Source organism: Myiozetetes cayanensis, unplaced genomic scaffold (assembly GCF_022539395.1).
Source record: "Myiozetetes cayanensis isolate MyiCay16 unplaced genomic scaffold, myiCay2020 scf15, whole genome shotgun sequence".
NCBI classification, from domain to species: domain Eukaryota; kingdom Metazoa; phylum Chordata; class Aves; order Passeriformes; family Tyrannidae; genus Myiozetetes; species Myiozetetes cayanensis.
The window spans coordinates 6484595-6507793 of record NW_026087159.1 but is presented as its reverse complement, the minus strand read 5'-3'; the positions used below and the strand labels follow the sequence as shown (position 1 = coordinate 6507793).

Here is a 23199-nt window from a genome sequence, read left to right as displayed (position 1 = left end):
CTCTGTGTAACTAACTCCATTCCTGTACACGTGTCTTTGTTCCATTTCTTTTTCACTGGCTTCTTTCAAGAAACCCCCTGTATGAGCCTAAAGACTAATGCATAAGTCAAGCCACGTGCTCATTATCTCTTTAAACTTTCTCTCTCTGAACTCACAGTTCTGTTTAAGTGCTATGTATTTCCTAGTCTGAGGCTAGTGGTTGTACCAAAACCAGTGAATCACAATTAGGGATATTACAGAGCAAGGTTGAGGTGCATGAAGAATTTTGCACAATGCCAGTGGAACAACATGCTTTCTGTAAGTCTCTTGCTTTTCTGGATATCAGATAACTGTTTTAAATGGGATGCCATGGGGGAAGGTAAGCTTTGTGGGTAGATAACATCTTCTCTTTGCTTTGATCACATTTCAATTTATCCAACTTATTTTAAAGTTCAATTAATGTTTCAGTCCATGTTTTGCTTCTTATTTTAAGGAACATGGAACTAATCTGTATAGATTTGTTATGTATTTGGGTTACCTGTGTTATGTTGTGACTAGTGTTATGCACATCGTGTCCTTTTTCTTCAGGGAGTCCAGTAACAAAGAGAATAACTCTCACCCTGAGTGGAGCTTTACTACAGTTCGGAAGAAGCCAGATGCAAAGAAGCTGCAGAATGGGACGGTATGTGCAGGCTTCTTTCTACCTGCTGGTTTAGAAGCGAGTTTAAGGAAGGTGGTGATAAGACTTAGTATATTCACTTTTCATAGGAACTGATTATTTTTTTGTAGTTCAAGAGATGATGCCTGTTGGCAATATTTCCTATGCCCATGTCAGCCTCAAATGCAGAACGTACTGCAGATTTACTTGATAATTATCTGTTCATAGAGATAGGAATTTTAAAGACTTACAGTATTAGGGAGGAAAACCTGAACTGTTTTCCTGACCCTGTATGACACTGAGATGTGTCATCAGGTATCTATTTCAACATCCCATATGGTCTGGTGATGCACTGTGCCTTTGTTTGTTTTGTAACGTATTTTCAGCACTTTTTAAAATTTAACTGAGCTTCCAAAATCACGTGTGCTGTGTTAAAGGCAGTGTGTATGTTGCATGAGAATGTAATCCTTTTGTTTAACGTGCTTATGTAATCCTTATTTGTTAATTTCTAGGATCAGGATCTTGTTAAAACCCTGAGTTGTTTAACTATGATAATCACCCCTGTGTTCGCTGAGGTAAGCGTTGGCTTAAAAAACTTCTTTGAAAGCATTAGCCAAAGGTCTGATAATTTTAATAAGTTTTATCTGTTTTGTTTTGCTCCTCAGCTCAAGCAGCAGGACACAAATAATGCTAACAGAAAGAAAGCAATTGAGGAACTTGAGAAAAGCATCAATATGGCAGAAGCAACGTGTCCAGGGATCACAGATAAGATGGTGAAGAAGCTTATGGAGAAATTTCAGAAGTAAGTAGTTTAGTGATAAGGGAAAGATCTGCTGTGTCCAGTGCTTTAAACTTTTATCTTTGGTAGTTATAGCTAACACTTCCTTTTGAGACTAAAGCTAATAATTACAATTACTATGTCTGGTCTTCTAGTGATGGAGCTTTACTGTACTTGTTGTGTCTTGCTTCCTTTAATTTAGGCTGCAGTTTTGTTGTAATTATATTTACAGCCAATAAGGAGACAGAGAATCTTTGTCTTACCTTTTCTAGGAATATTTTCTTGATAGTGTCACTTCTGGTGTTTTTTTGTCTCTGAACCGGTGAGATGAAGACATGTACTAGTTTAGTGATGCAAAAATAATTACATGCTGTTTGCCTAGCTGAAACAATATAATTAAAAAAAATTTACTTGCATTTTTTATCTGTAGATTTTCTGTTAATGACTCATCCTAAGAAACTTCACACAATTGACTGCTGTTTCGTATGGACCCAGTGAAACCCACCAAAACTACTTCAAGCTTGGCAGTGCTTAGCTCATGAGCTCCTTGTGCCTTTTGGATCTTTGCAACATATTGATGGTGATTGAGGATTTGAAAGAACCTACTCAACTATTTTGTGGCAGTGCACATGGTTTTATATTTTCAGGAAATTATTTTGTAAAGAACAACTTTTAATATTGTAGTTTCACCTGTTTAATCTGATAAATGTTGAGGTGCAGTTTTGCTTTTAGAGATAACCATTACTTTAGTTAATAGAATGTGCAAGTACAGTATGTTTTGATGCTGTTTTGTTCCTGTACATGGGGTTGTACAGGTCTTTTATATTCATGAGTTAAACTTTTGTAAATCACTAACAAGCTTCAGAGAAAATAGCTTTTTCACAAGCGTATTCAAAACATGTAATGTAGTGGCAAGGGTATTGCTGTAGCACCTGCTTCAACCAGCATATAGTAATCGTGCCCTGAAAAACAAACCTGCAACAGTATCTATTTTAATTCTGAATTGGTACAGTATTTTAGGCAGCTCTATGATTAAATATATTTGAGAGCAATATGTCAATAGTTTGCAGGTGATATGTAGCAACAGGTCTATCCTGATGTACAGTATGTGTATTACCTTTTAGAACAGGTTTTGAAGTAGTAATTCAGTCTTATATCATCATGGTAGGAAAATTTAGAGCAATACAGTTGAGGGGGTGGGGCTTTTGGCAATAATGGACAAAACCTGAAGTCCAGTTTAACTTAATTTTTTTCCTCTGAGTACACATGCCTGGGTGGAAGGGAGCCAGAGAAGCCGAGCGTCGCATGTTACATACCTCACACGCAGGTATCAGTGTAACACCAGCGTTCTGTGTGGTGGTGTTGTTTCTCCTGTAAGATATTTATACACATTTTTTGTTCTTAAATACATTAAATACAGTACATCAGCATAATTTGTTTATAATTTTCTGAAAGTGTATTTTAAATATGTATTTACCAGTTAATATGCAAATAACTGAGTTATAGATATTCTTTCACGAAAAGGTAGTACTGTGCAGTACGGAGTGATTTTTTTTCATAAAAAGTAGGTAAGACTATAAAGTTGCTTTCAGTTATATATTTATGGTACTGCTAGATGGGTAATCTCTTCTGTTGGTTTTTTTGTTGTTTTTTTTTTTCCCTTTTTCAACCCAGTATGTATATTATGCTGAAGTTTTGAACTGGGATTGTTTTTCAGTACTTAGCTGTGGAACTGTTGGTGTAAATTTATTTTTGATAAAGGCTGGGTGTGTTTATTTTATGGTTCAGACCTGCACATTTTGTTTTTGCACAAAAGTCATTTTAAAGAATCTGAAATATTATCTGCCAAATATTGAAAAAGTAATGGTGTGCAAGTAAATACTGCATTTTCAGTCAAATGTTGCCATTACATCATTTTTTATATAAAGGACACTCGTGAGAGATGGTGGTTAGATATGCCAAGGACAATTATTTTCAATGGTGCCTACACTGTAAAAAAATTACTTTTAACTCCTTGTTTTAATTTTAAAAGAAATGTTTCTGTTTAAAACTTTCATCTGCTATATAACTGAAATTCAATTAGAATTTATATCTGAGAAAAAAGTCTGGAAATAGTTTTTGAAAACAATAATGTTATGGATTAAATAAATATTTTTATAAATGTAAAAGCAGCAAAAGTTGTAAATACAGTTGATCTGAAGCTTTACAAAATAACTGCATCACAGAAACAAATTGTAGTGCTCCTCTAGCTTCTATAGTTGTTAGTCTTGTAAATCTGTTTATAGATGAAGCTTATTTCAATGTTTTGGGGGGTTTTAAATGGTTTAAAAATAAATATTTAAGTTCTGTAAACTTTGATGAGCTTGTTGTGTTGTGCATTTTATCCTGAATTTAAGCAGCTGTGCAGAGGTGTGGACGTGGCTCTTACAGACCTGTGTTCTAGTTCAGGAAAGCTGATCCTTGGGTGGTGGTGTGGGGGTGCTCTGTGTGCCTTCCCCCCGTGCTGTTCTTGTCCAGAGGACACCTGCCAGCTGCTGCACCACAGGAATGAACCCAGGGTTCAGTGGGATTCCACTCCTAGAGAGGAGACTCCAGGATGTGTGAGCTCAGACAGACACGTGTGGCCAGTGAGGACATGGGAGCGATGTCAGAATGCTCTGACTGCATTTGACCTCGGCGCTGGGGAGTGAAGGTACACAAAGGCCTGTGCCACAGACCCCTCGGCTTTCACTTTGGCAGCCTCAACCCAAATCCCATTGTAAGGAGCTCTATAAAAATTTTTCACAATTAAAAAGATTTTCACTTCCGTGTCTCTTCCCTTAAGGTGTACTTATTATGTGGGAGTCCGAGGGTAGAGGTGATGGGAATTCTTGCCAAATTTTGTAACTGATGGCTCGACCCTGTTGACACGGAATCTTTAATCTGTGCAACTCTATGAACAGTTCTGGGTAGGTGGGGTTAGGGAATGACACGGGAAATTGGAACATGACCTATGTATAATACGACTGTAACAAGTTGCTGAACTGTGGTGCCTGTTCTTTTCCTGTGAAATGGGTGGGATGTATACCTACCTCATGGGACAGCGTGGGGAAAAACCCAGCCATGTGTATAATACAGCCTTGTTCTCTTAGAGCACAGGCCATTCAAGAAGGTTTTTTATTGTGCTGCATTTCTGCTCCTGAAGTCTCTGTGCATCTTAAGACTATAATTAACTCCTAAGAGTGGATGTCTGTATTTCCAGAGAAGCTGTTTTTTTCCCACATGTGTTTGTTAGTTATTGATGAACTGTGTAACTTAATCAGCAGTATTCTGTTGCTGGCAGATAGCTAATGGAAAGATATATCAAAATATTAATGCAGGAACCATCTTTGTGCTTCTTTGGTTTGCCAGGCTTCCCACTGTAGGTTGAGAAGAGTTGCTACTGAAGCAGTCTGAATTGCAGAATAGAGAAATGTATTTGTTGTTGGGTAGGTGAGTCCTTTATCAGTGTAACCTCTCTTACAGCCCTTGGTCTCTGACCCCTCTATTCGCTTTTGTACAGTAATTAAGTGTAGTGTTGTCACACCTGCTCCTGCCTTCAATCGAATGTCAGTGGCTGAATAGGAGACACATAAATTTTGATGTCTTTGCGCAAAGTTTAGCAATTGTTGAAAGTCTGATTCTTATCACACTGTTTTATGACTTAACACTGGAATAAAATTATTTTCCTCTTTGCAAAGTTTTAATGGTATGTGTGCTGGTTTGTCTTTATTTCACATCTTTCCAATAAATGAAGTAACACTACAGAGATGAGGTAACTATGCTGAAACCTATCAGTGCTCTCCAAACTGAAGTTTTTTGAATATTGTGTACATTTTGCTTCTTTTTATTTCCTAACACCTCTGCCTAAAAAATCGCTGAACATTGTGCATCTGAATTTCAAGATCAGGTTTATCTATTTAATATAAACCAGTTACCTCAGTCTGAATGCACTGAGTAGGTTAATGTTTTCATGCTGTAATGCTGCTGTGCCTCCTGCCCTTCTATAATACTTCCTTGTGTAAGGGCTGTAACAGTTTACATTTTCCAGGTACTGCTGTCTGTCTTTTGCCACTTCCATGTCCTCTCTATGTCCTTGTTTTCTTCCTTAAAAGAAACACAGTTATTTACACAGATGTGCTTGTTTCTTTGGGGTGAGCAGGGCTGAGCTGGGACCAGGGAGAAGGACTTACTGAAGGCTTGTTTCATTTGTTCCTCGACATGTGAGACACTGCTTACTGGGATTGTTCCTTAATTTTAGCAATCCCAAGAAAGCTGGTTTACGCAATGGATGTAGCTTGGAGATGTTAATTTCTGTCACTTGCTGACGAGCTGCTTTGTTCTTCTGCTATTGTTGACTGTCCTGTAGGATGTGCTGAGGCACAGTGCCCACGCTGTGCCCCAGTGCTCTCTAGTCAATGGAAAAATCCAAAAATAGTTCCCAAGTCCTTGTTTCTCCTTCTCAACACTGTTTTCCCAGCCTAGCCCTGAACACCAAAGCTGGCAGCTCCTGAACATTTGAGCAGGATAGCTGTACCTTGATCCCTCTTGGTGAGACTGTGTGCCTGCTCTGGGACATGCTCAAGGTAAAGCTGACCTGGGACAGCCCTCACCTGTGTGCCCATGTTTTCAGGAGCTGACAGTGATTGTGGGTATATTCCTGGAGGGATGTTCTCCCAGCACTGTGTGTGCAGCCTGTTTGTAACACTGGTGCTCTTTTAACCTTCTAAAACATAATGCACATAGACTGCTATTCTCTGGAGTGAGTGGTGGGTTTTGCTCTTTCCAAGGTGCAGAGCTTTGGGAAAGGAAAGAAACAACTCTAATCAGAAGAATTATCCCTTTTTTTCCAATAGAATATGTGCCAGAGCAGCATGAGGGATCCCTGTAGTTCACAGCTTCAGCACAGCGTAACCAGGAGCAGAAGCAAACCTTACCGTGTGCTTGATTGTTGGTCTGATGCATTCCTTTGGGCAACCAGCCAAGAACGTGGCAGTTTGCAGCAGCATTCAGGGATCCCAGCAAGTCTCCCCAGTTGCACAGAAGGAGCCAGCAAGCAGTGCAGGAGAGGGAAATCAGCTCCTTGGAGCACTGAGGGCTGCTGAAGAGCAGGGCAATGTGGGCTAGGGGTGCCTGAAGGGCTGGGGGTGCAGATGGCACAGGGCAGAAGGAGGAACCCAAAACTCCATTGTGAACAACTTATTTTTATTGTTCACTGTTTAAAACAGGACAGCAACACCCAGGGTGAGCAGTACCCATAAGCTGAGTTCTTTTATGTTTTAACTTACTTTTTTTGTCCCAGCTTCCTTGTTTCTGAAGTCCATTCTAGCAGGTCACAATGATTTCTCCACTGCGGATTGTCTGGGCTGTCCCTCTACTTACAGTCATGTCCTACAAAGACTTACAGGGTTGTTCTTAAAGGAACTTACCAAGAGCTCCCCTAAAAATCTTACAGAGGTGTCATCATTCTCAAGATCTCTGAGTAGATTTCATGTAAGTTTAGGGTAATAGTAAGGTTTTGTAATTAAAAATACTTCCAAGAAGCTGCCTGTTCCTTTCCTACCTCCTGAGATCTTTTTCCCTGTGCTGTTTAACTGAGGCCTGATTTGGGGAAATCCCCTAGAGAGGTACCTCTACCCCAGATTTAACCAGGACCCTGAGGTACCAGGGCTCTCAAGCATAATGCCCTAAACTGGCAAGAGAGAAGACAGTTTGCTTCCTCCATGGCTCCAAGAATTGCAGGGAGCACCCATACACCCCTTGTCCTCAAGGGCCATGTGCTCCCTGCAGTGTTGAAGGGAGGTGAGGCAGGTGGAGGAGATGGGAGCTGTGCACTGGCTGTGTCCACATGGAGTCATATCCTGGAGCAGACTCCCATGAACATCCTGCTCCTCTCCAAAGGGGCCTCAAACATCCTTACCACCAGTGTGCTTCTCTGCAGCTGGAAAAAACAGCAGCTTAAACTAATCTATGAGAAGTCTCATTTCTTTTTCTCCCTCTCCCCTCAGTGAAGACTCCAGCAGTGACCTCCAACCATGATGTGTTGTGTCCTACCCATCAGACACAAGGTCTTAACAGAGCTTTGGGAAAGCCCTGGCCCCTCACTGAAGCAAGACCCCCCATGTATAGTGGCAGAGACACACCAGCAAGGGTTGAATAGTTCTGAACCCTCCCCTGCTGTCCATTAACACATCCTGGAGCACTCACACAGCAGAAGCCCATCAATGTTTCATTAGCTGTAAGCAAACGAGTGTCACCATTCCATGGTCCTGGGTCAGGCGGTCACCTCTGCTCCCTCTGGGCGGTGTCAGGCACCTAGGTGAAATACTTGGAGGGCCCCCTGGAAATCTTTTCAGCAGTGCTGGTGGCGAAGGACACCTCATCCTCCTCATCCAGCTGGAGGCTGCCCGAGGACAGGCGCACCCGGGCCATGGGCGAGCGCAGCACGCGGCCGTACAGGGAGCAGTAGTCGGCGGCCAGGAGGTCCGAGTCGGAGTCGCTGGACTCGGTGCTGCTGCCCAGGTAGCGCTCGGTGGAGCGCCGTGGCCCCAGTGCCAGCCCTTGCTGGGCTGGTAGGTGCCAAAATACGCCTGCTTTCCGACTGCTCAGCGCAGGGCACGGCCCCAGGGGCCTGAACTCAGAGCCATAGGGGAAGCGGATGGTTTTCATGTCCGACTGGCTCCAAGACCTCTTGGGAGGCTGCTCCTGAAGGCCGTAATCGAAGGAGCGAGCCAGTGACCTGTTCTCCCCCACCACGCCTGTGCCCGCTGCCGTGCCCACAGCCTTGTGGTCAAACTCCCCAGCCTGGGTCCCACCCGGGCTCTGCCTCGGGGGTTTTGCTGCCACAGGGCCACATGCACCCACTGGTCCTGCTGCATCCTCACCAGGTGCCAGTGTCTGGCACGGGGGCTGCAGGGCCCTGTCCAGGTAGAAGAAGAGCTGCGGGGCCGGGGCCGCCACGGGCAGGGGACACGGCACGTCCGTGTACACCAGCGGCCGGGCACTCACCTCCCGCATGTTGCCCACCGAGGTGCTTTTGTTGTTCCCAGAGAACTGGTGATGGGGCCGAAAGGATGTCAAGGGGTTCCTGGCACCAAAGAGGTCCATGGGCTCCCACGCCCGCTCCATCTCCAGCTCAGCGTAGAGCAAGGGGAAGGCAGACGAGCTTTTGGAGTGGGGCAGGAAGGTGGGGGATGCTTCAGGCTTGGAGTGTTCCAGCTCAGCCGTGAATGTCACGTCCACGGTGGAGCTCCGGCGCCGGCTGTCCAGGGTGGGCTCGGAGGCGTGCACTCCGTTGGCGTGGTACGAGCCCCGGCTGCCGTAGGCCAGGCGCAGCTCCTCCACCTGCGCAGGGCAGAAGGGTGGGTGGGTGGGTGCCCAGGGAGGAGCTGGCAGCGAGTGCCCAGAGCTGGGCATGGCACTACCTACTGCTGGCACCACGGGGACTTACCTGCTTGGAGACATCCGTCAGGAGGTCCGGGGAGGAGCGGCACTGCCTCTCGTCATAGCGGGACGTGTAGTGCTTCCTGCAGGCCGAAAACAAGGGTGGGTGCGTGGCCAGGAGGGTCTTGCCTGCCCCTCCAGCCCCTCCCAGGCACTGCCCCCCTTTGTGCCCCCCCAGTACCTCTCAAAGGGCAGGCTTTTCATCTTTGCCTTCCTCCCGTGCTCCAGCAGCTGCCGCTGCGTCCTCCCACTGCAGCATAGAGGGAGAGGTGTGAGCAGCACCATCAGCCCCAGCCCTGGGCAGTCCTTGTGCCCCAGGTGAGGAGTGCAGCAGGAGGTATCTCTAGCAAAAGCAGCTGTTGGCATCACCCTCTCACATCCAGCCAGGGCGGACACAAAGGAGAGGCTCAGGCCATCCCCGTGCCCTTCCCAGCCCCAGCAGTTTGTTTTTCCCCTGGGACTTTACCTGTAGCGGAAGCTGGAGCCCTTGCTGCACAGAAGGGCTTTGGGCTTTGACTTGGGCTCCTCAGAGAGCCTGAAGAAGGCGTGGTACTCCACACACGTCTTCCAGAAAGCCTTGCAGGTGTCCCGGCTCGCCATAGTGAACTCCAGTGTGTCCTTGCACAGCTCCTGCACGACAGAGACAAGCGAGATGGTGTCAGGGGCGTGGGCCAGGCTCTGCTCTTTGCCCTCCTCAGCCCCAGAGGGGAAGCAGCATCACCGATGAGCAGCAGGAGCAGATTTTGTTTGAAACTGGGGACTTGGTGTGGCTGATCTTCCATCCACACCTGCTTGCTCCTGAGCCCAGCAGCTGCCTGCAGCATGGTACTTACAGAGATGTTTGCATGGAGCTTGATGAGAAAATGCTTCCTCTTGAAACTCAGTTTGCGAATTTTGGACCAGTTGAAGGTGTTGATTTTTGTATTGCCCTGCAAGGATGAACACAGCATTTACAACAGGACAGGGCAACCTGGAAATACAGAAATACGATGAGATGAGACCTGAGCTTGCAAGACACTGCATGAGACTCCAGTGCAGCTGTCAGTGCTGCTGGAAGGGATGCTGTGATTTCGTGTTTAATCTTCCTCTCCACCAGTTTGTTTTACAAGAGGAAATTAAGGTTCAGGACTTAACTCTGCCTGTTGAAGCTCTTTGTAAAAGTCCAGCATCCCAAGACAAACCTCACAGAGGTCAAGGTAGGGAATCCTATCTGTCCCAGCTCAGGTGTCATGAGTTAATGCAGAATCAGCCCACAAAAGAAATAAGACTCTTCTCTCTATTGCTGGGAAGCGTAGCAGAGCTCAGCTCACCCCTATGCATTTAGACCTGCCTTAAGCAGGCTGCAAGTCTACCTTACCCCTTGTTATCACTGTGCACCAGTTCAGACACATCCACACAACACTGGTGTCACGGGAGAACCAGTCAGAGTTGCATTACTCCACTCTGTGGCACCAGGACCCTCTCAGATTTCTGGGAGAAGCCAGGATTGTAATGGGCTCACAGATGCTCCAATCATGCGTGAAGGGTGTTTATGGCTCTGAATAAATAAAGAGGTCTGGCAGGGCTAGACCCACAGGTAGGATTTATTGGGGTTTGTTTTTTGTTTGGCTTTTTTTTTTTTTTCTGCTCTGGCAAGACGTTCCCAGGTTGGAATTAGCCGGTGTGGGAGGCGAGTGCTGCCTCGCACGAGGAGCTCTGTGGTGTTTACTCTGCAGCTCCGCTGTGATTACAGCGTTATGTAATTGCACAGACGTGAGGGGGCTATTTTAGCTGGAAGATTACATGGTGAGCACATGTGACAGAGCCCTGTAACCTGTGGTGCTCGTGGGGACAGGGGCCAGTAGAGCCGGGGCTGGTTCAGTGACACACAGCAGGTGGTGGGGATGAGCCCCCCTCCAGCCACACTCAGGAGCATCCCCTCCACACCTGAGGTCTGTGGAGAACACTCTCTTGGAGGGCTTTAGAGGGTTTGGAGCACACAGAGGGGAGAAGGGACCCCCCCAGCCCCTGGGGAGAGGGCACAGCCAAGCCCGGGCTCACCCGCAGGACCAGCACCCCCATGTGTGTCACGGCCAGGTTGATCTGAGTCCCCTCGCCGTCGCTGGCGGGGTGTGGGCGAATCCCGTACATCTCCAGCTTCCTGGCCACTTCCAGCAGCTGAACATCTGACTCAGCCGGCGTCTTCCCTCTGGAGACACAAACACACAGGGAGAAACAGGAATGAGAAGGAATGAGAAGGCAGATGCTGAAATGGGCTGAAAAAATGCCATTTCGTGTGCGCACATGCTGGCATCACACCCACCCCTTGCCAGGCCTGCCTGCTGATGGGAACAGTCCTGTCAGCAGGCATCCATCAGGTGGTTTAGGTGGGTGGCCATGGCGTGGAGCAGCCCTTACCTGTGTCTCCGGTGGTAGTGCATGATCTTGTTGTCCAGGTACTCCTGGTTGGGCAGGTACCTGTGTGTCTCCAGGTGCTGCTGGTCTGTCTCCTCGTGGAAGTCGCCCAGCTCAGCTTCGGGGAACATGGGGAGAGCACAGATTAGTAGGTGAGGGGTTGATGCAGCAGGAACCCCTGGCTCTACAGCCAAAGCCCCATCCCTGGGGAAGGGGCACCGTCCCTGCAGGCGCTCGCTGGCCCTTACACTGCAGCAGGTGGGAGACGAGCAGCGCCGCGCTCTTGTCACTGCAGGGCAGCCGCCCCTGGGCCAGGTCCTTCTTGATCTGGAGGGTGAAGAGGTACCTGTGGAGGGGGACAGGAACATGCCCTGGGGGAAGCTGGGTGCTGGGCTGAGCCACAAGGGCCTTGCCTGTTCCCATCTGTCAACCCATAGGATGGACATCCTCAGGGTGACGGCAGGAGCACGCAGCCCCTGCAGAAGGCTGCAGTTGTGCACCACCACGACGAGTACATCCCTGTTGTTGAAATGTTCATTAGTAGGCTTCAGAGTTAACATTCCTCTTTGTTTTGGAGGGCATTTGCATCTCTTGGGGCTGGCATTCTGCAGAAGCACTGTCTTAGTTTTATTCTCAGTTCCTGTTTGCAATGATTTCTCAAAAATGTAAGAGCTAACAGTGTCATTTTCAAAAATAAAATTATTCTTTCAGAACAGAGCTTGAGGCAGGAGCTAGACTGAGCAGTCAGACTCGGTGCCCAACTGCTGAAGCGTTTGGCAGTAAACAAATTGCAGCCTCCTAAGACAGCTGATGCTTCAAGTGGATTTTGTTTAAAAACAGAGGATCAAGAAAAGATACTCTCTGGGGTTTTTTGTACAGTACAGAGCTCTTTCACTACTTAGAATAACCACTGTTCACAGACAGGTTGAGGGGGTGATAAAGATATAGAATTAACACATGCTTTGCAACTGCAAAAATACGGAACTGTGCAATAAGAAAATAATAGAACAAGTGCTGTACCTGGTCAGCTCTTCTCTCAGATGGCCGGGGTCCACTGGGAAAAATTTCACCATAAATTTGAAAAGAACCTCCTTAGGATCTTAAAACACAACACCTTCATAAGTTTTCTTTTACATGTCTATTGAGAACAATTACAACTCTCTTCACACATGCTATCTCCTTACAGAGTAAATTAATCTGGACCCTTACAAATCAGGGCTAGAAGCCCTGAACATTAGGGACTCCATCCTGCCCCCCCCAAAAATAGCCTGCCCGGGTCCTCAGTGTTACCAGTGGATGCAAATAGGGATGTGGACACCTAAATAATACTAAGGAGAAAATGCCCCAGCAATTCTTTAAATTTGGAACACCCCAGCCAGGAGGGAGTTTCCATGAAGCAATGCCAGGGGTGCTTGTCTGGAGCATGGTCAGAGCACTCATGCAATTGCCATCAGTGGGGCTGTGTGTTAAACTCAGGCCTCCAAGCACTTGGGATGCAACAGCTCCATAGGAGCTTGGGCAAAGAATTTCTTGTGGGATGAGTGAGAGCAAGTAGCCAAGCCCAAGGCAAACTGCATGGAGGGAGGGAGGCAATTATGTAGGCACCAACTGTCCCAGAACCCTGTGGGATGGCTCAGAGGGACAGGTTAGAAGGCAAATGGCAAAAGAAATTTGTGTCCAAAATAATTCCACTTGTGGTGCACCCAGAAAGGGGAGGCTCTTTATCAGACTTTCCCCTTTCAGGGAAATTCCTGCAAACGCAGTTCTGCAGCCTCCCCACGGCAAATACTGGGGTTGTGGCCTCATGCTCTCGCTCACCTCCTGGTCACTGTGTGTTTGGGGAAAATACTTTGGGTTGATTGCAGGGATGGCAACAGGCACGTGCTGAAAGGAGCACTGTGTTAGCATCAGTCATGGCCACGGCAGGGGATGCTGAGCCCGAGTTCAGGTCGGTCTCTGCCGCATCTCAGCAGGGTTGGGGAGGAGCAGCAGAGCCTGCGAGGCACAGGAGTAACCCTCCCTCACACAGGTCTGTGCTGATGGGAGCTGCAAAGGGGAAAGGAGGGCACGCAGGAGCACTGCCTCCCACCCTGCCAGCACTGCCATGCAGCCACCCCTGCTCCTCCACCAAGCTGTCAGGTTATTAACACCTCAAGTCTAAAATGGTGCAGATACCAGATTGCAAAGGCAGAGGCATTTCCACAGGATTTTGTGTGAAATGAGGTGTCCTTGAAAACAATCCTGCCAAACCTCACCATATAAAATTAGCTCAGGTAATTGATGGAAACCAGAGACCCCAAGCAATAGTGCTGCATGAACGTGCCTATGCTAGTCTGTCACCAGTAGTGATTTAGAATTTTGTTCTTGAAATACTTACTTTTGACTTGCTTTGTTATGGGTTTTAGTGGTTCCAACCAGACCTGAAACAAGGCAGTGAAGAACTGGCTAAATAAACAGCACAAGAGACAGGGAATAAAAACAACAGCACCATGCTGGAATGCAACACAAAAATGTTGGCCAGGTTGGTTGCTGCAGCAGGTGCTCCACTGGGCAGCCCCACATGGATGGCTACGGATAAATCCTATGGGCCATGGATATTGCTTGGGCTTTGCCAACAGGCTTGCGGCTCCTCTCCTGACTCCCACTTTCAGTGGGGCTTTTCTTTGCCATAACGGCAAAACTTTCTATTTAAGTTTTTCACTTGGTATTTCAGGGAGGTGCTAACAAGTCCCCAGCCACGAGGGCAATGCAGCACTTGCCGCTCCAGGACCCCACTTTGCCAGCTGCACTCACCTGGTTCCCAGTCTGGCTGCGAAACTCCAGCCCGAAGTATTCCTTCTCCGCAAGGTTGAGGTGGCTGCAGGTGAGGTTGAACAGCCCTTTTCCACAGGATTTTTGCTACCAAATAAACACAACACAGAACAGAGGGTTAGCCAGTGCTGACAGCAGCTGTGATGGAATTCCAGTGAGACGGGGAGAAGGCAGCTCCCTGCCTGCACCCCTTTCCTGATTGTGCTGCAGCAAAATCTCACTCGATAAATGCTGTTGGCTTCAGCGTGTGGGACAGGAGAACTGCATGCTGTGCTCCTTGTTTTTGGAAATCAGATTTCTTATCAGTTTCCTTACCATCACTTCTCTCCTTTCTTAAAGAACACAGAAAGGAAAGTAAGAGGAAAGAAATCTTGCTTTTGACTCACCTTTTGCAACCATCACTCTCTGGGCAGCTCTGTCCCTGGCAAAGCAGTGAGTGATCCCCAGAATGAGCATCCACCTGAGCCAGGGACAGCCATGGCAAAAATGCTTAATTAAGAGCCTAAAGAGCCAACGGGAGCTGCCCTCAAACCTGTGCAGCGAGCCCGTGTGCCCCGACAGCTGCTGACAGGATTGCCAGGGATAAGCTACTATTATGGTTAACATTAATTAACAGCAACAGGAGCCTGCAGAGATCCTGTGCCTTGGGCCCTGGGTCATCCCTGTGCTTTAGCAATATGAATTAAGTGGCACTACATGCTGATGAGGGAGGCCAGGCTGTAGTTATTCCCAGTAAACAGAAACACTCGGAGGGTGCTCTGCTTGACTTGTTGCCGTGCTGTGTGACACGGCCGGAGAACAAGCCAGGACATTTCCTGACTTTGGAAAATGTTCCAGAAAGCACCAGAAATGAACCTGGCAGTGACCCACACCAACAAATACCCTGGTACTCTTTCATCAGCCTGTGAAAAGCAGACCAAAAGGAAGTGTGGGTTATTGCAAAAGCAAGCCAGAGCAGAGAGGCCGGGTTAGACAGCTGCTAAATTATGGCATTTTGGGTGATGGAGGGAAAGGCAGGATGCTGCTCCCTGTGGCAGTGGCTGTTCCCGGCAGGGGTGGGAGGGACCCAGCTGCTGGTGGTGATGCACACTAATAACCACCTTTCAGGGCTTCTCCTGGGATGAAATTGCTGGCTCTGTGTTGAAAGGCTGCAGAAAAGTGATAGCGTAATAACAGCATTTGCTTTGCAGCACTCCCGGTTCTCCTCGAAATTACTGGATCACAAGGGTAATTAAAAAAATTACAAATGTTTATTTCCAAGCTAGAATTTTCTAGCATGAAAGGCCTTGGCCTTTGTCAGGCAGCCAGGAAAGACAAGCATTTCTTACCCACCAAATGTCTGCTGGGAGCAACCCACTCTCCTCCAAGCCCTGCACTGCCCGGGGCAGGCACCGGGGAGAGGAGCAGCCCCAAACCCTGGAAAACCTGCTCACTGGGAGACACAGCACTGCTGCTGCAGGGGCTGCTTTAGAACCAGAGCCTTTCTCTTACAGAGTGTTGCTTGCAGAGTGTCCCATCCTGGATTTTGGGGTACTGAGGCCCCAGCCAGTGCTGCCACAAGTGCTGGGGCACAGTCGTGCTCAGCAGCATCAGCTCTGCACAGCACCAGGTGAGAGAAGTGGGTGCTGTGCTGCAGAAGGGCAGTGCAAGGCAGAGGTGTGATGTGTGGTGCTGTTTGCCTCAATTCCAACCCTAAATGTGCCTTCAAGTAGAAGATGGTGGAAAGGAGAGGCTGTGCTTGTCCCTCCTCTCCTCAGTGAAAGCAGCTGAGAGGCAGAAAACCAGAGGCACATCCAGAGACAGATAGCAAGGTATGGGACACATGGGACACACACCCTTCCAGTCCCTAAAGGGACTCTGGCAGCACTTACAGTCCAATGGCAAAGCCCATTTCTGCAGCATTCCCCATAGCACAGCCTGCTGCACCCAATTCTAGGGTTTAGGGGCGAGCAACAGCTCATGGGATTTAGTGTGATCTTTTCCCCACCACCCTGGGAAATGTCCCCTCCTGTCAAGCATCCTGCGGCTGGCACACAATGCCACCCATCAAAATCCACCAGCCCCAATGCTCCCTGTTCCCTTGCTCCTGTGCCTCCAGCCCTGCACACCTCCTGTCAGTGAATTCCCACCTTTACTAGGGACACATGACCACAGGACTTTGCCCTTCCCTCAGCCCCAGCAATTAGTTTTTCTGAGCTTGTTTGATTTCCCTTTTCTTTTTTTTCCTCCCAATGAATATTGCCCTGTAGCAAATTCCACCAGCAGAGATGCCCAGGCTTTATCTGCCCAGGCTGCAATGTGGTTTGTCTCCTGTGCTACGGGGAGAGAGCTCTGGAAGCTGCCCAGGCTTGGGGCTGCTTTGTATAAACCTTTTCCAGAGAGGAGAGTGACTTATCAGTGAGAGCACGTTCCAGGTCACAGCTCTAGGTATCTGGGAGAGGAGGGAGAAAGGAGGCAGCTTTGTAATATCTTTTCTCAGTGCAAAAAAACCATTAAAGGCTGACCTGTGACTGTCCCTGCACTGGGCCAGTGGGGCAGGGGATCCTGGCGCCCTCCCAGTGAGAGGCACAGGGCTCACTGGCATGGCTGGCAGCATCCCAGAGAGATCCCATCTGCTCCATGGCTCAGTTGTGGGGTGTTCAGCAGGGAGGGCACAACAGGGGACACCCAGAGATGTGCCAGGTCCCTTCCTTCCCCTGCCCTGGGGGCTCGGACCTGCCCAGTGCCATTCTGGGAGCCACCTCCAGTGCTCAGCTGAAGGAAATCCTGGGAACTCAGGTCCCGGATGTTGGCAAGGATGCAGATGGAATCAGAAGCCTTCCCAGGTCAGCATCCAGCACCAGGAGAGGAACTCATTCCCACACAAAGCAAACTGGAAATGAGACCTCACTGCAATGCTGGCAGCTGTGACGCTCACGTGAGGCAGGTAGAGACGCACACGTCGAGTGTGAGGTGGAGGGGGAATCAGACCCCCAGTGTTCTCTCTCTTTTGTTGTTTTCCCCCCCATTATACTGAAGCACTCCCCATTCAAAAGAGCTTTCCCAAGTCAGGAGGGGTTTAGGAAGAGTTGCTTAAAATATCTGCTCAGAACTTAGCCCAAAGCAGTCCTTTTATACTGGAGAAGTCACTAATTCAACTACTCATTTATCGTACCCATACAGCAGCAAATGCATGAAATGCCTAAAAGGGGTTTCCAATACCATTCCATGCTAAAAAAGGAAATGACCAGGAGTTCCTTTAATGGAAGCTATTTGCTGCAATAACATGTCGTGCAGAGCTATAGTGCTCTGTTTTGGGCAAATAAGAAAACAGAGACAGAAAAAAAAATGCAGCAACATTGTAGCAGCAGCATCTTTTAAATTGTCTCTTACTATGACCTGCTCTAATCAATGTGAGGGGGAAAAAAAAGGCATTTTAAAATGACTAGTCTAATTTTTAAGCTGACTCCAGGTCCAGGATACATTAATTAGGCTAAATCAAATCATTTTCATGCTATGCTAAGGGATGGAATTGCTTTACAATCCTTTTTCTTGTAAAATGCTATCTCAAAGAAACAGAGCTGTGCATCTCAGAGAGCAGTTCTCAGGCTGTGCTATAAACCACAGAACAGGACAGTATCAGAAATGTAACAGGACTTGAAAAAAACTATATTAAACACTTTGGTCCCACAGGAGATGCAGGTAAGTACTAGAACAAATCTACTTGAATCACCTAATTCAATTAACTCCAGTGATTATCAAACCCTAACCAACAGTAAATGTGCAATCACACTGGTAAACAGATGTTTCTAACACAGTCAAGATACTTCTAGTTTCAGTATCTACACACATATCTATAAATCTAACACCATAGCTATTAATACTTCACATTTAAAACCTATTTCAGAACTAGTATTTCTTAACTGTGAATTATTAATCACAATATGCTGTGGGAGACACTGTCATGCAGAAAATAAGATACAGTGAGTTTTTTTCCTCAGCTGCTCACAAAACCACACGGTTTTCTTTTTAACTAAATGCCCAGGAAGAGATGCACGCAGATTTTTCTCACCAGGGATAACTTGGATAAATGTGCTGTTTCTGTTCTGTTCCCAGATTTTACTACCTTATTGAATGGTTATATTGGCAACCAGATAAATGAGAAAAGAACTCGACATTTGTCAAGAGCATCACTTCATGTGAAATGGTTTCCAAAAGATGACACCAGATAAATAAAAGCCATTCCTGTTTCTTTATAAATACCGCCAATAACAGGGGAGAGCAGGAGCGTGTTGATGCTCAAAGACACTTAGCAATTAGTACTATAATCTCTGGTTTTGAATTTGAGGTTGGTTTCTTTGTTCAGTGGTTGTTGTTTGTTTTTTTTAAGCTGAAAACCCAAAGCTATCCCAGACCATGCAATCCTTCAGAGCAGCAATAACTGAATATAATAACTTCAACAACTAATACCAAAAAAATAATAGAAATATGATACCCACTTACATCAACTACGAAGATCTTCTGGGAGTCATCCAGAAACTGGACTTTCAGGTGCAGCATCCTCGAGCATGTGGCTGTGCGTGCGGCAGGGGTGGCAGTCCTAGCGATGTGAGCGGTGTGCCGGCAAGGGAGCCCTGACTCCTCTTGCACACATAATTTCCCTCTCAGCTGGATGGAGAAGGCTGCAGTCACAGATGTGGAGCGGAGGCTGGAGCAAAGGAACAGACACTGCCTAAAAACAAGGGGTGTTTTTAAGAAAAATATTGATACCTCCCCCGGTTTAAATATCACCACTGCAATAAAGGATGTTTTCTGACTGTGAATTATGGGTGTAGTAACAGGGGAAAGATTGGTAGTAACGGGGCTGAGATGAACACTGAGCTTCTACAGCTGGTGGTGAGCAATGCGAGGCCAAAGCGAGCCCACGCTTTGTACCCTGGGCTCGTGGAAGAAGAGCTGAGTGTCTCTGCTGCCAACATCACCAAGAAGTGAGCAGCACCTTTCCTCTGCCCTGGTGAAGGTGCACTGAGAGACTAGTTGGCTGGCAGCTGTGCTGGCTCCATGAGGTGGGCAGATCAGGTCGTGTCCACCAGCAATGTGTGGATGGGCTGATGTACTCCACCAGAGACTGGGAAATGTTTCCAACTGAGCTTGAAACCCATTGTGAGTCCTTTCTGGAGAGGTCGAAGAAAACCTGCTCCTAATTCCTGGCTTTCACCGTGGTTTAGCAGCTTAGTGAAGTCTCACAAGCCTCTGAGACAATGTGGTTCCTGTTCCACACCTGAAAAGCCCATGTCCCCACTAAGTAATTCATCCTCCGAGTACCAGAGCCAGCTGCCCATGCTCAGACCCCTGGGCTCAGCCTCCCCACGGCGTGGTGGGTGCCTGGGCTCGCACTTGTGCTGCTTCTCTGCCCCAGCTGCTGGGGGGCCTGCAATGTCCTGTCTGACCTCTCTGTCCACTCACTGAGCACTCAGGTGGAGGCAGCGTTTGGGCAGGAGCCCCCACTTGCAGAAATAAATGCACTGAGCAGTGCCAAAGGCGGGCCCTGGGCTGTCATAGGGATCGCTATTCCTGCTGCTGCTGGAAAAAGTCACAACCACACGATCCTGTGGGACCCGGAGCGATAGAAACACATCCCAGCAACTGAAAAAGCCACATTTAGTGCTGCAGAGGTTTTGCTTGTTGCTCCTTTCCCAGTTTCCATGAAAACACCCCTGTAAGTCACTTCAGGGCATTTGCTGTGGCCTCTCTTACACTTCCCAAATATTCCTGGGGATGTTAGGACAGAGGCTGTCAGGGTATACATGTAGCTTGTCATCTGGGGTGCAGAGAGGAATAACATAGAGCTTTTCAGCTACAGAAAAAAATCATTAGTCTTCCACTAACCAGGACAAAAAGAAGCTTTAAAGTTAAAGCCAATCTTCTTTTCCATGTGAAGCTGCTCCACAAAGCGGCCGACCCCATCATCCTCCAGTGCCAGCCCTGCGTCAAGGACCAAATTTCCAGCGCTGCCCGTGGCCCCGGGGTCTGAGCTCTTTGTGTCATGGGAGGAGGGCAGTGTCACGTACAAACCATGGCGGGGGGCTGAGTGCCCTTTCCCTCTGCAGTTTAAAATGTTTCTGCTGTTAAAAAATGGATGGGCATGGAGGACAGGAGCAGCTCTCCCGTGAGCAGCTCTCATGTTGTGGGCAAAGCTCTGCCATGGCCGCACTGGGAACACAGTAGGGGCACTGGTCTGGCAGGATGAATGTATAGGAGGGTGATGGAGGAGCCTCCAAACCCCAGAAGAAGCCAACCCTCCCTGCTATGGGCTTTCCTGGTATGCCAGGGGCACTGACCTTGGGCTCTGCAGAGCCTCCCAAAACAGTGAGCCACTGGCACTGGGCAGCAAGTTCAAACACCGTTCCCCTAAGGAACCCTGGTGATGGGCAATATCGCCAAAAAATACCCCAAACCTCCCTAGTCTCTCCCAAAGTCACTCCCAAAAGAGGAGCAGGCTCTGAGAGAGCAAACTTTGGCAGAGTTCGACACAACCTACTCCCCTTGCATCACTGTGTCCACAGCTCTGTGTGCTGCTGTCCCTTGGGCTTTGTCATGTTTATCTTCAAATTGGGTTTAGAGGAAAGGAAATGAGGACAGATAGATAAAGTCATGGAACAGAGATCTGCCAGGGGATTTTAAACACCATAGTCCAAAAGGCAAGAACCCACACCCAGCTCATTGCTGAGCAGAAGTGCATACTTGAAATGCCAGAGACAGGACTCACCTCAGTGGACTTTGGTCTGTTGTGACCTTTCATATAATCCCTTTACTCCTCCTCTTCCTCAGCCAGAGCTGCCAGGAGAACGTCCACATTCCCTTCTCACCCACAGCCATGACTCTCCCATCTGCAGGGCCAGGGAGCAAAGCAGTTCTTTTCTGTGTCGCTGGGAGCAGCCTCAGGCACAGCTGAAGTCCTCCTGAGCAGCTCTAGGTGCACAACAGAATGTCACCAGCTGGTTAATGAATCCAAGGCATGGCACCAATACCACAAACAGGGAAATTTCCATCCAGAATAGGGTACCTGCCACATTCCTGCTGCCACACCATAAGGAATGACTTCACTCTCAACTAGGGTCCTGGCTTACACACTGGTTGCTTTAAATCTTTTATAAAATACGCCCCTAAAAAAAGTATTTTCAAAAAACAAAGCCTCAAAGAACTGAGTTTGTTTGGCTTTAAAAAAAAAAGAAAGAGGGAAAACCAATCACCTGATTGATGCAGAGCCACTCCAGCAGAATGGATCAGCTGTGTTTGGGAACTGAGTTTCCCCAAACTCTGTGGAAGATGGAGAAATTACTGGAAATTGCAGGAAAGGTCTTAGGGATGAAGAGATTGCTGGAATGAGATTGCTGGAAGAGCCAGGGATGGTTCACACCCATGTTAGGGACAGTCCAGGCACACAGTCCTCCCTTTAAACCTTTAACAATGACTGTAATTCCTCATTTACTTCACAGGTTACATTTACATTATATCTTGAATATATCTCAACAGTTAGAGCTGACTCGCCATGTCCTGCCCTTCTAAAAACTTCTGCCCCAGAACCATTCTTTTTATTGGATATAATAAACAATGATACATTTGCATGTCCAACAAATTTTGCCTGCCAACCATCAGCTAAATAATCTGACATCACCGTGCTGAAACTCATTACTCAGAAGTAATTGCTGGGAAAATGGAAATGATTGCATTTTTCCTTTTGTCTTTAAGTGGGTTTTGCCCATTAGCCTCCAACTGCAGGATAAGAATTCTCTGACCAGCATTTTGAGACCAGAAGGTAGGCATTATGCAGCGGTGTTTTCCTCTCCAGTTTGCCCCAGTCCTGTGTTGCTACCATTCCCACAGAGGGCTGGACTCGTGGCAATGCAACATCACAAACACAATTCCCTGAAAGCAGCTCCACGGACACCCCGGTGTCCATCAGCTTTAATAACTTGTCTGCAAGTGAGACTGACAAGGGGAGAGCTGTGAGTGAACAGGGAGGAGTGAAGGTAAACACCCCTGGCCTTAGACTGGAAACTAAGGCAGGTTTGAAGAAGAATTTCATCATCTGACTGTGTCAGACCAGGCGGTTCCAGTGCAGGTGATGACACAATAACACACTAGCTATACAGATTATTTGCATCAGTGTTGAGGCAGTGAGGATCACCAGACAAACAGGGATGGGGCTGGGGAGCAGTTCTGCTGTGCACAGGCTGCTCTCCTGCAGGCAAGTGCTCCAGGAAAACCAGCTGAGCATGACCCTGAATGCCAGTTCAGCTGCTGGACCCAGTTGTAATAACAACAAACTAAATAGGTTTAGCTGAGTTTAAGCACTAAGCCAAATTAATTGCCTGACGTGCCCTTTTTTAAATTTATTTTTTAGTAAGTTTCTGATTCTCAAGGACTCATAGAATCATCAGATCTTATTCTTGTGATTATATTTTTATCTCAGCTTCAGCAACTGAGTTAAATGGCTCTTTTTACCTGCCTGCAATAGTAGAGTAGGAAATCCCAAATAACCTTGATTATGCTAAAAAGACCCAAAGTGCAATTGTAATTCCAGGCACCTGAGACAAATTAACCCTAAGTGCAAAACTTTCTTTGGCACCCTCTTAAAATATTCTCACACCACGCTACGAAAGCCCTGAAATACAAATTTATTTCCATTTCTGTTCCGTTTTCAGCCTGTGCTTCTGAACCGTGTCTGACTCCCAGTGCCACAGCCCTGCTCTAAGCCAGGCCATAGCCAGGATGAACCACTCGTTGCTTCCACGCTCCCTCTCGTGGTGTTGGTGGTGCCCAACGACAAGCACAGGAAAGGATTCAGCGTGCAGGGACGAGCAGCTCAGTCCAGCACTCACACATTCCAGGGTGCATCCATGTGTATTGTTGACTTTTCTTCCTTTTTCAGACTTTATATGCTATCTAGAAACTATTGCCAGGCACTGCAGAAGGCAGCTTGCTACAAGCAAAGGCAAATGACAGCACAAGCTATACAAGAAACTAAATACCAGCCCAACTCGTGATATCCGGACCGCATTATCTCATTTTTAATGTGCCAGTTGCACTCTGTTGTTGGCACAGCTATATAAAAAGCACTCTGTGATGTTTAATT

At 47.4% G+C, this 23199-nt stretch overlaps 2 protein-coding genes across 2 annotated transcripts in view; one reads left to right on the top strand and one right to left on the bottom strand.

Moving 5' to 3' along the window:
* STK26 (serine/threonine kinase 26) overlaps nt 1-3776 on the top strand; it is a 30459-nt gene extending 26683 nt beyond the window's left edge. Inside the window, exons 9-12 of the mRNA XM_050310256.1 lie at nt 568-661; nt 1150-1212; nt 1303-1439; nt 1846-3776. Coding sequence (XP_050166213.1) covers nt 568-661; nt 1150-1212; nt 1303-1439; nt 1846-1870 — 319 coding nt within the window. The 3' untranslated portion in view covers nt 1871-3776. The remainder of the gene's footprint in view (nt 1-567; nt 662-1149; nt 1213-1302; nt 1440-1845) is intronic.
* Nucleotides 3777-6734: 2958 nt separating this feature from the next.
* FRMD7 (FERM domain containing 7) lies at nt 6735-18669 on the bottom strand. The gene is made up of 12 exons (XM_050310457.1): nt 18564-18669; nt 14064-14168; nt 13648-13690; nt 12291-12369; nt 11519-11616; nt 11274-11388; nt 10917-11064; nt 9710-9805; nt 9343-9506; nt 9058-9126; nt 8884-8959; nt 6735-8777 (listed from the first exon to the last, which is right to left on the bottom strand). The coding sequence occupies exons 1-12, from the start codon at nt 18618-18620 to the stop codon at nt 7749-7751; spliced, it is 2079 nt and encodes a 692-aa protein (XP_050166414.1). The 5' UTR covers nt 18621-18669; the 3' UTR covers nt 6735-7748.
* Nucleotides 18670-23199: the final 4530 nt, after the last annotated feature.